General features: G+C 43.6%; 1 protein-coding gene and 1 pseudogene across 1 annotated transcript; both read left to right on the top strand.

The window, feature by feature from the left end:
- Positions 1-16,464, top strand: part of LOC147916137 (serine/threonine-protein phosphatase 4 regulatory subunit 2 pseudogene) — a 212,217-nt pseudogene that overhangs the window by 161,962 nt on the left and 33,791 nt on the right.
- LOC147916140 (mitochondrial ornithine transporter 1-like) lies at positions 6,154-9,484 on the top strand. The gene is made up of 3 exons (XM_087436125.1): positions 6,154-6,420; positions 7,420-7,578; positions 9,130-9,484. Exons 1-3 carry the CDS (start codon positions 6,267-6,269, stop codon positions 9,252-9,254), a joined length of 438 nt encoding a protein of 145 aa, XP_087292251.1. The 5' UTR covers positions 6,154-6,266; the 3' UTR covers positions 9,255-9,484.

Raw genomic sequence — 16,464 nt, 5'->3', positions numbered from 1 at the left:
ACGGCGTCCATCTGGCCCCGCCCCTGCGTCGACTCCGCCCCTGCCTTGGCCCCGCCTCCAGCGTTGGCCCCGCCCCCAGGGCGCGCTGCGCGAGGGCTCCTCCCGGAGATCCCTCCCGTGGTTCATTCACTCTCTCAAATGGTTGTTGAGTACCAGCCGCGTGTTGAACTCCAGATGCTGGGGACAGGGCAGTGTGTGGGATAGACAGTGTCCTCAGTGTGAAAAGTGCTGGGATGGAGACAGGAAGGGACAAGGAAAGTCTTGCGGAGAAACACTTCTTTCAGAATAAAAGGAAGGAAAGAAGGGGTGGGATATAAGTCTCATTGAAGGTTTCTGGATGGAAAGCTCCCATTTGATGGCTCCTGGTTCCTCTGTGAAGTGGGGGCTCCAGCCCATCAGCTGGGGGAACAAAATTTTGAGGAAAGTGGAGATATGTGAAATAATCTTGAGTAGGATGGAAGAGAGGGTTGACTAAGAAAACTATGATGTAAACTCTGCAAGACAGGAAGCTTCCTGTGCTGGGGTTCACAAGGGCTAAGTACAGTACATAGCACATGGAAGGTGCTTAATATGAATGGAATGAATGAAGTAGTGAATGAATAAATGATTTTGGTGTTGGAGCAGATCACTAGTTGTGACCATTAGTTCCTGATAGCACCAGTATCCTCATGTGTGTGATTTTATCTAATAAGGCTGAATCACTTACTAGAGGGCAGATCTGGAAGAGGCAGGGTTGAGATTTTGCCAGGCGGGAATGATGAAAAGGAAATGGAGTGAAGATGTCTGGGATGTCATTTCAGTGATGGACCTTGAAATCAACCAGAGAGGGAGGAAATGAAGAAAAGAGAGGTTGCTAATGGTTAGAGAGTAGGTGGAAAGGTTGATGGATCGAAGATCCTGACAAAGTTGAAGAATTGGCATATTAAGGACACAGGCTAGAAGGACTGGAGGTTGAGGTCAAAGGGTAGGATATCAGAATATTATTTCAGAAGGCAGAGCTGTTCCTGGAAGTAAGGTCTAGGCCTTTCCATAGCTGAGTTAAGAGCTCTGAGATGAGAAAGTCTATTGAGAGTCTAGGTTACTGGATGGTCCAATCACATGGAAGTTAGGATCTCCCAGAAATTTCCATCCTGCACTGGAATGCAGTGCATCCACATCCCACTCCTTCCCCTCTCCCAGAGCCTCCACAGAATTTGCATCCACCCTTCAATCGAAGTTTGAGAGCCTAAAGGGGCAGCGAAGTGGCTCTGACAGCAGCAGGGCAGTGAGAGAAGTACGTGGTAGATATCTGTTTCGTTTGTTTTTAACACCCAGCCTTCGTTCTCCCATCTGGAAACACTATCTCTATTGTTCTCTGGGAATTAACTACCATTCTTCAGTCTCAGTCTATGTGCAGATATTATAGTTTTCCCCACCGCATCCCTACGCCAGGGGTGGGTATGTGACTCAGGCCTGGCAAAAGAGATGAGCATGTGACTCAACTGGAGCCGCTAAGGCACAGTGAGACTTGCACATGGACCCTTGTGAATAAGGCACCATAGTTTCAGCTGCACTTGAACCTGGGAGGGTATTGCCCTGAACTTGCTGGCAGCCGTCCTGCCACCATATAAAGTCTGCGAATAAAGCCAGTACAGAAGACAGAGAGCCAAGAAATGGAGAGATGCTGAATCCTAATGGTGTCAGTTGAGCCCTGTGTCAGTGCTTCTGCTTAAAGCCAGTCCTGATCCAGGCTTTTCAGTCACATGAGTCAATATATTCCCTTTTGTGTTTAGGCCATTGAATTGTACTTTATATCGCTTATATTCAGATTTTTCCTCATAATACCAGGGAGTTCTCCATCCCTGGTTCCTGCTTCTGAGCTAGTTCATTAAATGTATATTAACTTCTCTGTGCCTCAGTTTCTTTTTCTGTTAAAGGGGATGAATGATACATAGAATTGTAAGATTAAATGGATGATAAATTTAAAAACATGAATCTGTTCTACAACATCGAGATGCAAAAAAATCACATTAATTTTTCTGAATTAAATTAAATCTGGCTCTTTATCCCCATTTACTGTGGTAAGAAAACACCCAATATCAGTCATTCTTTGGGCCCTTCTTTTTTAGCATGATATACACTGCTTTTAAAAAAACTAAAGAAAGAGCATCTGGTCTTCAGCTCGTCATGGTTGTCACTAGTGTTTTCAAATTCACACAAGATACTGAGTTCTAGGATTCAGGAATGAGAAATTTGATTCTCAGGAATTCCCAAAACCATAAGTTATTTTACAGTTTTATAACATTTTATTTACATATTTTTAATAAGTAAAAAGTTAAGTTTATTAATGTTTTTAAGAAAATGTGGCCTATAAGAAATATTCAAACACTGCAAAATGACTCTGTAAGCATTATTGAAGAACATCTGAATAACAACTTTTGGTGTTCTAGCAAAGTTAACGGTGCTATATGAAATCATATGTGATATGTCAAAACTGCAAAATTAAAGACGGTTTCTTTCCAAAACTTGTTTCTTGGAAAATCATTTTTAGGATTTGCGTAGTGTATACTGTGTTTAAACTTAGTAATTTTTATTTTATTTTCAGGAATAACTGATTGTTGACAGATAGGGCCATGAACACACACTCAACATGGTGACAGCTACACAGGAGTGGTTAGATCGTGACCCCTTTACAGTAAGGAGATAGAGCACGAGTCCCTACACAGGAAATTATCCACCCCACCTCACCCCCCTAGTTCTTGGCAGCTCAGACTTTGTCCCGCACTGAGGCATTGCCATGGGTCCTACACTTGCATGATAATCTGCCTTTCTCCAGTCCCCAAAAGAAAGAAGGAACAAGACCCTGCGACTCGGGGACAACAGCCACAAGTTCCTGAACTGCCTCTCAGTCTCCTAATAAAACCCAAACTGGTTCTTGTGGCGCGGGCAGGCTAATTTAGGCTCTGGCTTCCAGTGCCCGTGGAAATTCCAGATGACAGGTCTCCAAGAGAAGAGGTCCTTTCCTTGCCTGGGTCCCTGCCCTAAGCACGAAGACTCGTATTCAATTCTCAGTGTTAGTAACTGCTATGAAGGCTGGCGCTCCAGTCAGCCCAGCGAGAAAATCTAGTCCCAACAGCTGGGCTCTGGGCTCCCTGTTCCCACTCCACACCCAAGATGTCAGCCCATTCGTGCGTTTTGGTTGCCCTGATGTTAGGTGTGGAAAGTAGGGCTTGGTATTGTCTAACTCCAAGGAGCCCTATTCCTGTTGTATTCTGTGTCAGCGGCAACTCCTGGAACACAACTCTTTTTGAAAAACAATCGATTCCAAAGATGTACAAAACTGTGAGTGCTAGGTGTGAGTCCAAAGTATGTTTTTGTAGGTAAATAGTTCCTCATCCCCCCTCTGTTACTTGGCTAATGAGTTTGGTGTTTCCCTGAAACCTCCTACTTTCCCCATGGGCAGGAGGAGTAGGGGACAGGGGAAACAGTGCTGGAAGCAGAGCGAGAGTAGGGCTTCCCTCCAGGATGGGCCCCAACTTCATTTGGGATAAGTCAGTTACTAGCTCCCTTGTGTGTGCAAATCCTGATTGCCTCTTCCCCTGTGTGTCTCCAGAGATAAGCCAACACCTGCGAGTCAGGTATGCCTTGCTGTGTGACTCCATAAGCCCTTTTAAGACATTACCTCTCTGGGTAAAAAGTTTTGGGGCCATGGGCAAATGGGGGAAAAATCATTGGATTTGGGTTCTTTGGTCCTGGCTTTTCCATCTTTTAGGTGACAGCCTCTCTGAATTTCAAACTGTGAGAATCAAACAAAATGATGGATGTGCAATATTGTTAAAGATATTATTAAGAGCAGACATTATTCATCTTGCTAGCCATAAGGTTTGGCTCTCTCTATAGGAACTGAAGATTGCTGCTGTAGTCCTGAGATCTGAGAGCTAGAGCAGAGGAGTATGGGTCCAGAGCTACGTGCCCCTAAGTTGTACACCTCTCTAGGCCCAAAGATAAGTGATGTACAGGATCCCGTGGTTCCTTTACTACGTCTACATGCTAACCCCACGTCATCTTTGCCTCCTTCTTTTGGGGTCTCCAACTCCTTTGATATCTTTTCCGCCCAGCTTTATTGAGATATAGACATATAACATTGTATCAGTTTAAGGTGTACACAGTGATGATTTGATACACGTATGTATTGTGAAATGATTGCCACAATAAGGTGAGTTAACACATCTATTACCTCATATAACTACTATTTTTTGTGGTGATAACATTTAAAATCTACTCTATTAGCAAATGTCAAGTATATAATACAGTATTGTTAACTATAGTCACCATGCTGTACATTAGATCCCCAGAACTCATTCATCTTATAACTGGAAGTTTGTACCCTTTGACCCACATCTCCCCCTTTCCTGCACCCCCCTAGCCTCTGGCAACCACCATTCCACTTTGTTTCCATGAGTTGAGGTTTTTTTTAGAGTTCACATACAAGTGAGATCATACAGTATTTGTCTTTCTCTGTCTGACTGATTTCATTTAGCATAATACCCTAAAGCTCCATCCAGGTTGCTGCAAATGAAAGGTTTTCCTTCTTTTCATGGCTGAATAATATTCCATTGTGTGTGTATATATATATATATATATATATATATATATACACACACACATATATATATATACCACAACTTCTTTATCCATTCATCCATCCATGGAGACTTTGGCTGTTTCCATGTCTTCGTTATTGTGAATAACACTGCAGTGAACATGGGAGGGCAAATACTTCTTCAAGATGGTGATTCCAATTCCTTAAGATATGTACCGAGAAGTGGAATTGCTGGATCATATGGTAGTTCTATGTTTAATTTCTTGAGGAACTTTCATACTAGTTCCTATAGTGGCTGCACCAATTTACATTCCAACCAACAGCACAAAGTTTCCCTTTTCTCCACATCCTTGCTAACACTCCTTATCTTTTGTCTTTTTTTATAATACAACATCCTAACAGATATGAGGTGATATTTCATTGTGGTTTTGATTTGCATTTCCCTGATGATTCGTGATGCCGAGCATCTTTTCATATACTTGCTGGCCATTTGTATCTTCTTTGGAAAAATGTCTATTCAGGTCTTCTGCCCACTTTTAATCAGATTATTAGTCTTTTTCCTACTGAGTCATATGAGTTTCTTAAGTATTTTGGATATTAACCCCTTATCTGATATGTATGGTTTGCAAATATTTTCTCCCGTTCTGCAGGGTGCCTCTTCATTTTGTGGATTGTATCTTTTGTTGTATGGAAGCTTTTCTGTTTGATGTAGTCCCACTTGCTTGTTTTTGCTTATGTTGCTTGTGTTTTTGGTGTCGTATCCAAAAAATCATTGCCAAGATCAGTGTGGAGGAGCTTTTTCCATATGTTTTGTTCTAGGCGTATTATGGTTTCAGGTCTTACATTTAAGTCTTTAATCCATTTTGAGTTAGTTTTCGTGAGTGGTGTAAGATATGGGTCCAACTTCATTCTTTTGCATGTGGATCCCCAGTTTTCTGTTGCCCTTTTTCTAACATCTTAAACGGGATGCTTAGCTCATTAATTTTCCAGGGGTTCACCAAGCCTACCGAGGGTGTGGTTTCTGGCACTCTCCTTCCTGCCGTGGCGCACGCCATCAGGAAGAGGAGTCTAGATGGAAGGAGTCCTGCGTTCCGGCTGCTGCAGGGCCCTGATCTGCTAAAGTAAAAACTCATGCACACTTATCTCTCTAAGAACTAAATCCTCGGTGCTTCTTGCCTTTCAGGAGCTGTGGCTCCGTTCTTAGAATTTCTTTTGTCTTGATTGTTACTTGCTCATTTCCCTGCACTAACACAAAGCAAACAAACCCTAAACACCTGAACAAATTCTCTCCAAACACCAGATCAAAAGAAAGGTCGGGGAGCTAGGAAATGAGGGAGGTAAGAGACTGGGCAATATGATACCATTTTATTCTTGCTGAGTTTGGACAACCCCTTATTGTAATTTCACTTATTCACTATTGAAAAAATGGGTCTTAGCTCTTTTACATCTTTGATAATGACTTCTAGAAATGTATTCATCCATTTTAATAAGATTTCTTTACCTAGAGTAGTTCAGGAGAAAACTTGTTATAAAATCATTGTATCTGTGCTTCTCTGAGATTTCCTGCCACAGCAGCCTTTTAGAACTCTGGTTCTCTGTCTACAGAACTAGCTGCTTCCCTGCTGCTTCACCTGCCGTGACTGTCTCTCTCTCTCTGTCTCCTCCCAGTACAGTGTGGTCTGTCATGAAGAGCATCCTTAGAAAGGATGGCCCCTTGGGCTTCTACCATGGACTCTCGAGCACTTTACTTCGAGAAGTACCCGGCTATTTCTTCTTCTTCGGCGGCTATGAACTGAGCCGATCGTTTTTTGCATCCGGGAGATCAAAAGATGACCTAGGTAAATGTATTTGCAAGGACAGCAGGTGGGGTGATGGTGTCCGCTTCCGATGGTGGGCTTGCTGCAGATTCTGTGCACTCTGCGCCCCCTTGTGGGGGTCCACCTGGCACTGGGGAGTTTCTGGATCCCAGAGAGTAACATGGCCTAACAATTTCTAGCACCTTCCTCTGGGCTTGGCAATTTCCTCAGGACAGGGGCTGAAGCAGTTCATCCCGAACTTCTTTCCTGGAATAACATTTGTGAATTTCCTCTGGATCTGTTTTAGGGAAGAAGAAATATATAAATTGCTTTCCCTGTGGGAAATCACCAATAAGGGAGGAAATCACCTACAAATCAGCTTGCAATAAGCTTGAAACTTGGTAATAAACCTTGAAAGTGTTTTGAGAGCAGTGAAAAGTGTAGTTCTTTCTGGCTTATCCTCTGTAGCTGCTGGCCGCAACCGTACCAACGTTTGGCTCACAGAGTGATTACTTTTCTCTTAAGCACCTCCCTTCAGTGTTGGTGGACCTATTCTGGGGTTAGTCACGCTCCCAGGCTTAACTATCCTGTTAATAAGACAACTTTGGTTCTCATGGTGAAGGAAGATTCAGGGCTGCGGGGCATTAAAATATTAAAATGCTTAGGAGAAAGCTGAAAAACGCCTCGGGCTGTGTTTCACTGGCCTCTGTTCTCATTCCTCATGGTGAGGGGTTGCCGTGCTGCTGGGGGCCTGCTGGTTCTGGGGGCCAGCCCTCTGGAGGATGGGGCAGGAGGGCCACAGTGCCACAATGACCAGCCGAAACACGACCCTCACTAGGGCTTCTTGTCCTGGCTTGATGAGGGGTAGACCCAGACCACCAAACGGAACCTTGTTCTCTTAGAGCTTTGACAGTCTCCTCAGGGAACTGTGTTCTGCAGCATTTTTATTTGCACCTACCTGTGGCCACTACTGTTGGCCTCTGGAAATGTCACATCAGCTGTTCTTGAGACAGAATACTGTTTGCTAATTTTCTTTTCTAGGCCCTGTCTCTTTGATGGTAAGTGGCGGCATTGGTGGAATCTGCCTCTGGCTTGCTGTATACCCAGTGGATTGTGTAAAATCCAGAATTCAAGTTCTTTCCATGTCTGGGAAACAGGCAGGATTTCTCAGAACCTTTATAAGTGTTGTGAGAAGTGAAGGTGAGTCTGGTCATTGCAGAAACAGAGGAGGTGTGTATGGAGTGACTGGTCATTTCGCTGCTGGTCTTGTTGAGGTGGATCAGGTGGTCTCCTGATTGCTCTCCTCCCCCGCCTCATATCCCTTTTCTGGTACTGTATATTAATCCACCTTTGTGGATGCCTGTTTCCAAACCCCTTTCTTGAGTTTACTTTCATTATTCTCAAGAATATTTAAAGTTCTTATTCCTAACCCCTGGACCAGGTACCGCCTGTCAGGATTCTTTGTTCTAAATAGCCTGGAAGGGATTTTTAAAATACGGGCTTTGTCTAAGGGAAGAGATGTTTTGAAGTTAGCACAACTTGTTTTACTTAATAGAGATATTAGCAGAAGATGATCTCTAAGAACCACAAAGGAACATAAAAGAATAGATGACATTCTTAATGCTAAGACTTCTGGAATTAGAAGCAGCGCTAAGCGGGGCGGCGCCCGTGGCTTAGCGGTTAAGTGCGCGCACTCTGCTACTGGCAGCCCGAGTTCAGATCCGGGTGCGCACCGATGCACGGCTTCTCCGGCCATGCTGAGGCCGCGTCCCACATACAGCAACTAGAAGGATGTGCAGCTATGACGTACAACTATCTACTGGGGCTTTGGGGGGGAAATAAAAGGAGGAGGATTGGCAATAGATGTTAGCTCAGAGCCGGTCTTCCTCAGCAAAAAGTGGAGGATTAGCATGGATGTTAGCTCAGGGCTGATCTTCCTCACCAAAAAAAAAAAAAAAAAAAAGAAACGCACTAAGCAACTTCTGAAGGTGATATGCTGTTAATATTTAGAGTTATGCAGGAGGATAAAGATTTTCTAATTAATGTTTGTATAAAACCAGTTTTAGCCTACTAGTGAGTAAAGATCTGTCCCTCCAGCATCCACTATACATCTTAAAACTTGGGATGTGAACTTCTCTGCCTTGATTTTAAGAGAGAGAGCACGGTAACAGTTTGCAGAAACTGTTTAATTTGTATCCCAAATAGAGCACAGACATCTTGTATATTACTGAGAGTAACCCCTCTTTAAATTTCCATAACACTTTAGTTTTACGAAGTAGTCACACCTCCCTTATCTGACTAGTTCTGCATAACTACCTTGGGCAGTGCTGATACTAGAAACAGGTCTCTGACTTCAACACCAGTGCTCCTTCTGGCCCCATGCCTCGTGGTCCTCGCCCCCAGGAGAAGCTGCAAAGCTGCTGCCCCCTGTGGCCCTGTGGATGCCTTCTGTCGGCCCGTGTGAGGCCTCAGCTCTGCCCAATCCATGTACCAGGAGTTAACCAGGCGTGGAATTGGTATATGTTACCTAAGCATCAACCAGCTTTGCTGGGAGACCTAACGCTTGTCTTGTCTCCATTAGTCTGTTTAGTTCCGTTAGTCTGGGGAAACCTGGAAATAAGTCCTTCCATCACTTGTGGTTTTTAGTGCTGTTGTCTGGATTTGGAAGTGTAAACATATCTACACTGTGCAGCTTCGTGGGGCATCTCCAAGGAGGGGAGTCTGAGTCTTTGATCACCTTTTATCTTCTAGGAATAACGGTCTTATATTCTGGCCTGAAACCTACCATGATCCGAGCGTTCCCTGCCAACGGGGCACTGTTTTTGGCCTACGAACACAGCAGGAGGTTAATGATGAGCCAGTTGGAAGCTCACTGAAGTGTTCTGGTGAACCTGGATCTGAGTGCAGGCATTCGAGGACTACGTTCATCTCAGGGTTTCCTGAAGCACAGGACCAGTGTGGAAATACTTTGATTTTGTGGGAATTTTGTTTTGTCTTCCCTTCTTCTGCTTTAAATCCTAAGCTTTATGGAAGGAGCCCTATTTTACATCATACGTTTCTGCTCATAATGGTACTGAAATAGGAAAGTTACTGCTCTTCTCCTTGGTGGGGCCTTGGGGTGAGCTGCTGGCCCTCTGTGCCTAATCTGAAAGGCTGGATATAGTTATCACGAGGGCTTTTGCACGACCCTGTGTGTGTCCACGCAGCCTGGACGGTTATGAGTTGTGAGTGAAGCACAACTTGGTTCCCTGTTTAACCTCAAATCTCACCAGAAAAACCCGGAGGTGTAACTGTGTTTCACAAAGATGGTTATAAGTGACGGCTTAACCCACTCTCTATGTAGGGTCTCTCTTAAAATCTGCTTAGCACCTGCACTATACTAAGTGGTTCAAGTTTTTAAAAAGTGTTCCTGTGGTTCTTGAAAACTAAAATATCCATCTAGATTTATAGAGGAGACTATACCTGCATACTGGTGTGGCTTCCACGTTCTTGATTTAAGTTTCAGAGTAGGCATCCTGGGTTTCCCAAGATGCTCTACTGTTAAAATAGTGCCATTCATTTTCTAGGTGGGGTCATATTCCCCACTGTGATGCCTTGTCGGGCGTGGCCTAGAGCACAGGCCTTTGAGAAGCCTTTACCTATGCCAACTTCCCTCCTCCTCTCCCCAAGAGCTTCCTCTCTGCTGGGCTTTAGGTTGAGGAAGGGGCTGAAGGGAGGGGCTGTGCTGCTGTGCTTTGGGAAGACCTTGTGGCTGACAACAGCCCTTAGCTTCTGTCTTGGTCCTGGCCTGGCTGGGATTCCAGAGTATTGTGTTGGACCATCTGTGGGCTATTGATCTACTTTGAGCTGCTCACTCATCGCCCCCACCAATTGGAAACCCATCCAGGAAGCAGAGTGCCAAAGCCAAGAGAAGCCCTCGTCCCCCGTCTGGTGACTGAGTGACAGTGCTCATGGATGGAGTCCTCCCATCTCAGAACCAGACACAATGTAGTGTCTGCACTCTACTGTGAGTACTGTCAGGGCTGAGCCATTCTGAAGTTGATCTCGGGATCCACACTCCGTGCCGTGCTTTTCCAGTGTTGGAGCTTTTACTTTTGGTACTGGCAGTCAGTGAATTTGAATGATGATCGTATATGGGGTGTTCTTTATAAAGCAATGAAACAAGAAGGGTGGTTTTGTGAAACTGTGCCGTATGTGTGTACTGACAACAACAGGAAACCCCGGTTCATCTGATGCCCAGACTTGGGGATGGGCAGCTGTTCTTTGGCACCTGGTGTGAGAGAGTCCTTCTTGTCACCGCTCAAGTCAGCCGCCTCATTCCGTGCTGCTCCTAGGCTGGCAAGGGTTCTCGCAATAAAGTGTGCTTAAGCAGCCCGTAAGGCTCAAAGCAAGCAGCCTGACAGTGTTACTAGTAGTCCATACATGTGTGCCTGTCCCTGTTGGCAGAATGTAGTTTTTCTACCTTACTTTTCTCTCCATACTTAAATGGTCAGTAGCTGCTGAGTGGTGCTTCATGTGAACAGTCCTGGCTTGAAGCAAAATAGAAGATGGGCCTGGCTTCACTTGGGAAGTGAAGGGCTTCAGAGTCCGTGGTCCCACTGCCCGGTGCCTGTGGCTCGTCTGGGTGAGCCCTGTTGGCAGCAGACCTTCTCACATGTCGTCCTTTAAAGATTGAACTAAATATCTTCAATAGAAGCAGTCTGAGGCCAGGAGGAGTGACTGGGAGTAAGCAGTGGAAACCTGAGTCAGGAGAATTTCTTCATTCTATTTGCTTAATTCATGGTTCAGTATTTGGGTACAATTTGTACCATTTCAGATTTGTACTCCAGACAAAAATATAGTAACTGGAAATATTGTTTGAAGAGCTTCTAGTGTTCTAGCATCATTAATTATTTACCTAGTATTTGAGTATATGATGAGTTGGTTTAAGTACTTTACATCCACGCTAAGAACCAACTGTCAGCAGCGTTGGAGGATGTTTAGTCATGTTTCCAGGTGGTGGTTTTATTGCAACAAGCACTGGTTTTTGTCAGCAGGATTCCTGCTGTAGAACAGTCTCACTGTAGGTAAATGGACAGAATGCACGTTCTGTATGTTCACTGCAGATACGGCACCACGGCTCTCCAGACTCACTCTCCCTCCCAGGCGGTGGGTGGGATGGGCTGGTTTGGCAGGATGCCATTCTGGTTTTTAATATAGTTAAACTTCTGGCTATTAAGTTTTGGATACTTCTATTCCAGGTTAGTAAGTTCTGTTTAAGAAAACAAGGATCATTCTGAAATATTATGATGGAAGCTTCTCGCATTGGTCAAAGAATGATTCATGCTGGGTTCTAAGAAAGCAACACCAGGAGGCTATAAATAACTTCTCTTTGTAGGAGCAAAAGCAGAGTAGTGTGGCGACTCAGAATTGCCAGAAATTTTGATGCATCTGGAGGGTCAGGGAAGAGACACCCCAGCTGTAATCTCCTGTATTTCAAAAAGCAAGGTTCTTAAAAACTGGAGTTTCCTTCCTTGTTATTGCCAGTATTGAGAAAGATAACTGGCTGTTGAAGAGTGAGATCTAACTGTTTTTTCCCCTTCACCTAAGCCCGCCACCTCATCCGCCCTCCGTGGATTACTGCTGCAGGAATTTTAGAGGAAACTGTACAACCTGTTCTGCCACAACACGTTTCTGTCACACAAATGACGGACTAATGTAATCATGATATGGAAGGAACCTGACAGCATGTTCCTCCACGATCTTTTGCTCCAAGGGGAGCCAGATTAGGGGAGTAGAATGATGACTTTTGTCAGAAAAGCAGAAAGCCGTCAGCCAGGCTCCTGCACTGGCAGCTGGGGCCCTTTGTGGGTTATGTTGAGGGGAAAGAAGAGCACCACAACCAGGCAGCCTGCCAGGGTTGCGTGGCCTTCTGTGCCACCATGATGCCCAGTAGCTCAGAGCTCTACTTCCATCTGTGCCACTTTGCCACCCACCAGCCCTTCTCTCAAGTATGGCTCTAGTTCCCCTTTAAAAAAACACCTACTGTGGTAACTGCCAGATAGCCTGAGCTGCCAGCCTGGGTGGTTAGTGGTTCGTGTGCTGGTTACAAAGTTGCTTAGTTGGCGTGGTCTGCCCCGAACCCTGTTTTTCCCCCACAAACCATTTTTTTTAGCGTGTGCTTGTGGGCGAGTGCGAGGTTTTCAGGAACGAGGACACTGTTTCAGCAGAGGCACTGGTTCTTCTTAGTTGCTACCTCTCATTTCCTGATAAATTCAACTTGGTCTAGACTTGCCAATAAAAGGAAAATCACTCAAGGATAATTGAGATAAAGCCACAATAGAACTGTTTTCAAGGACAGTTCACGGCCATGAGGTATAGTGGCAGTGAAGGTGCTTAGAATAAAGTGGCTGCCAGTACCAAAGAAGATGACTCCCGTGGACACAGGACTAACCCGTGTTCACGGCGATGAAGTGACCTTCCCTCACAGAGCTCCACAAGCCCGGTGAGGTTGGTGGTGAGGGTGGATTTTAAAATAATAAATCTAGATTTCTCTAGGCAAATGTTTCCTGTGACTTCACCTGTGATGTTACACAAAACCAAAAGTTACCGAGGAGTCTTGATCCCTCACGTTTACAAGGCTCAGCCTCTCCGACGCCTGTGCCTGTGGAGGCAGAGGTGGCTCAGCACGCTCGGGGCAGTGCTTGGAGCAGGACAGAGCATGTGTGGGGGGGACTGCTTGTGCAAACATTTCTCTGGGTGTGCAACAGTCTTTGCTGCCAATCTGATGTTTGTTAACAGATGGTTTGTAAATCAAGTGGAGGAAGAAAATAGCAAGTACCTTTCTAATAGATCTGAAATTACAAATGTGAAACAAAGCAGGGAATAAATACTTGTCCAAAAATATATAAGGATATGAAATAAACCCACAGTATTGGGGGGAATCGCAATTTTTAAATATCTCAGTTGTGATATGCAAGTTTTATTATTTCCAAGTTCTTAAAAGTGATAACTTTTAATGTTCCTGTTCGTGCCATGGAGTGGATCCTGACTCCTAGCGACCCGGTGTACAGCAAAGCAGAACCCTGCTGGGTCTTTTTGCGTGGTCCTCTCACCTTCCTGGGCTTATCAGACAGTGCTCCGCTGCTATTCACAGGGTTTTCATGGCCAATTTTTTTTGCAAGTGGGTGGCCAGGTCCCTCCTCGTAGTCTGTCTTACTCTGGAAGCTCTGCTGAAACCTGTCCACCATGGGTGACCCTGCTGGTATTTGAAATACCGGTGGCACAACTTGCAGCATCACAGCAACACGCAGCCGCCACAGTATGACAACCGACACAGACGGATGGTGTGGTTCCCTGACCGGGAAGCGAACCGGGCCGCAGTGGTGAGCACACCGAATCTTAACCACGAGACCACCAGGGCTGGCGAATGTTCCTATGCACCGTGTTCCAGGTTTGTCTCAACACGGATGAGAACTGTGTGTGAGGCATACTCCGAAGAAGAAGAAAAAATTGCCACTGACATTTTATCTTTTATATATTTAATAGATTTCTTAAGACCATGTTTACATATATTTAAATGTATATCGAGAAGGATATAGGTTTATAAGCTCTGTAAACATGTAGCAGGGTTTGGGAAGAATTGATCTGTTCTGGAAGGGCTCCTGTGTCTAGACGTCAGTTATGACTTCATCAGCTATGACTTCATCAAAATATAGCTCAACTGCAAAATCTGCCTGGTAAATTTTCCATGTTTTTTTGTTGTGGGGATTATCTACTTCGGTTCTTGAAAGATGAAGCCTAGAATAGAAAAAAAATCATTACATTTTATTTTAGGGCTGAGAGAAAAGCCGTGCAGCAGGGCACCCTCGTTTGAGCTTTCAGACAGACTTGCCATGACTAGTCTCAGCCCTTTTCTGTATCTGACATTTCTCAGAGCCAACTCTCCCACTTTCTCTAGTGAGACGCAAAATATCTTCATCCTCAGTAACAACATGTCACTGATTCTTTTAACATTGGCTTTAATGGAGTTGATGACATCTGGGTTTAATAAAATAAATTTCTATGTGACAGAAATCAGCCAGAGAGACTAGATGTGTATTAAAACCCAGTAGTAAAATACTGTCTTTTAAATGATAAAGTTGGCATTTTCAGCCAATTAAGAATCTTGTAACTAATAAAAGCAGCTTTCCCAAGTAGTATGGAAATTTAAATGTTAAATCTTTAGAAACATAAAAGTGAGAACAATCATCTAGTTTGTTGCCTCTCCAGTATGAATGTGGTGTTTTAAAGGAGACAAGCATGTTCCTAGCAAGAACCACTCTTGAGGAGGAGCATCAAGTGAAGTTCTACCCAGATGTCCATTTGAGGGACTTTGCTGGTGTTAAGAGTCCAAGTTTATTGTTTGCAACCATCTAGGGTTAAAATTCGTAACAATTTTCCATCAAATCCAAAGTTCACTCTATCAAAATCCATTAAATGTGTGTGTGTTATAAGTGTGTAGGCCAGATGTTCAATTGACTGTTGCCTTACTGGGCTTGAGGTGTGATTAAATGCAGTTCAGATGTGAAGAAAAGGCTAGGCTTGTATGTAGTGTAGAACTATCAATTCATGCCACATACGATCACAACCATTTCTTCAAAACTCACCTGCACAATCTTTTGAATATTATTTTTCCTTTTGTATTGGATGGCATGGCGATACCAATAATCTCAAATTTTTAGCACCACAGAACAAATACTCCTTAAAGTGGAGAACTTAGAGACTCAGGAATGAGTTTTTGGATATGGTAGAATGTGCTTTGGAATAATCTTCAAATAAATTAACAATTACTTTAAAAAAAAAGGTTTCCCAATTTAGTTATTAGAAAATCATTTTTAAATGGGAGACTTCTTTTACCTGTCTTCATTGATACTTATTGTGTCTTATAATTTCTGCCACTGATATAGATGTGTCAATCAGCTTTTAAACTAGCTGAAGCCTCCCTAGATGACGCCTTACTTTGGGACAGAATGTGGGGGTGGGCGGGCATCAGTAAATCAACACATACTGAGGACCTGCCATAGTCAAGGTACTGAGCAGACTCCTATTAAACTTCCATGGGAGGGATTTATTACCACACTCGGGATCTGATTATAATACGTTTTAACGTTATAGCATGATCCTATGGTATAGACCTTGAGGATAATGCAACAGTGGGTCTCAAGAAGAGCCATATTTTTAAATAACCAGATTAAGATGAGTAAGGCAGTGAAGAGTGGTGGCGAGGATTTTTGGTTTCTATAAATTGACCTTATGGCAATCAGCAAAAGACTTGCCATTACACCTTACACAGACATTGAACATTGAACTGTTTCTACTGGGTTATATCATAGCCATCCCTGTTATTTTTATAAAAGATGTATGAAACCAGAAGTAAAAGGGACACTTGTCGTAATAGTTAGGAATATGCTGAAAAGACATGGTTAAAAAAAAGGTTATTTTTCATACTAAAATTGATACCAAGAACTAATCATTCCAAAGGGATTAAAATTCCTTTATTCATTTATATATTTACCAAACAATTGTAGCCATTAAATATGCAGCACTTACAGTCTATAACGTTATACTCAAGACACAAAGAAGGCTTTAAGAGACTGCTGTTCCTTTCTCTTGCTGTTTCTACCAAAATTTTCAAGGAAATCTATTTTTTCTATGATATTTATAAATTGAGGCACTGGTCTTTTAATCTGGTTTAGATAGTGCTAAACAGAATCTACTAAGGATCTATGCTTATTTATGCCCAAATATACCCATTTCTACAAGGAGCTGCTGCATTGGATAATTAACCGTCATTCTTGATGATAGAAATACCTAAATTTTCTGAAAGTGCGCTCATCTCATGGCCCTTAAAAAATCACAAAGGCCAGGTATTACCAATGTCACCTGGGCCAGTGCCCTTACACCAGTGTGTCTGCTTAGAGACCACTGACGGAGAATACAGACTGTTCCCTTATTCAAGGGGTAACCATTCCAATGTGGGAACTATCCAGGTCAGTTGCTTCAACACATTTACCACTTCATTACTTAACAGATTCTCCCCCAGCAGCAGATGAAGGAAGGCACAGA

This window comes from Ceratotherium simum, chromosome 10 (genome assembly GCF_057802395.1).
Source record: "Ceratotherium simum simum isolate JZ-2026a chromosome 10, ASM5780239v1, whole genome shotgun sequence".
In the NCBI taxonomy this organism is placed as follows: domain Eukaryota; kingdom Metazoa; phylum Chordata; class Mammalia; order Perissodactyla; family Rhinocerotidae; genus Ceratotherium; species Ceratotherium simum.
The sequence above is the reverse complement of the archived record's forward strand: the minus strand, read 5'-3'. Positions and strand labels throughout refer to the sequence as shown.

Coding starts and splice junctions, on each gene's coding strand:
- LOC147916140 (XM_087436125.1), top strand. CDS start 6,267: ATGAAGAGCATCCTTAGAAAGGATGGCCCCTTGGGCTTCTACCATGGA. Junction 6,421..7,419: donor GAGATCAAAAGATGACCTAG/GTAAATGTATTT, acceptor TTTCTTTTCTAG/GCCCTGTCTCTTTGATGGTA. Junction 7,579..9,129: donor AAGTGTTGTGAGAAGTGAAG/GTGAGTCTGGTC, acceptor TTTATCTTCTAG/GAATAACGGTCTTATATTCT.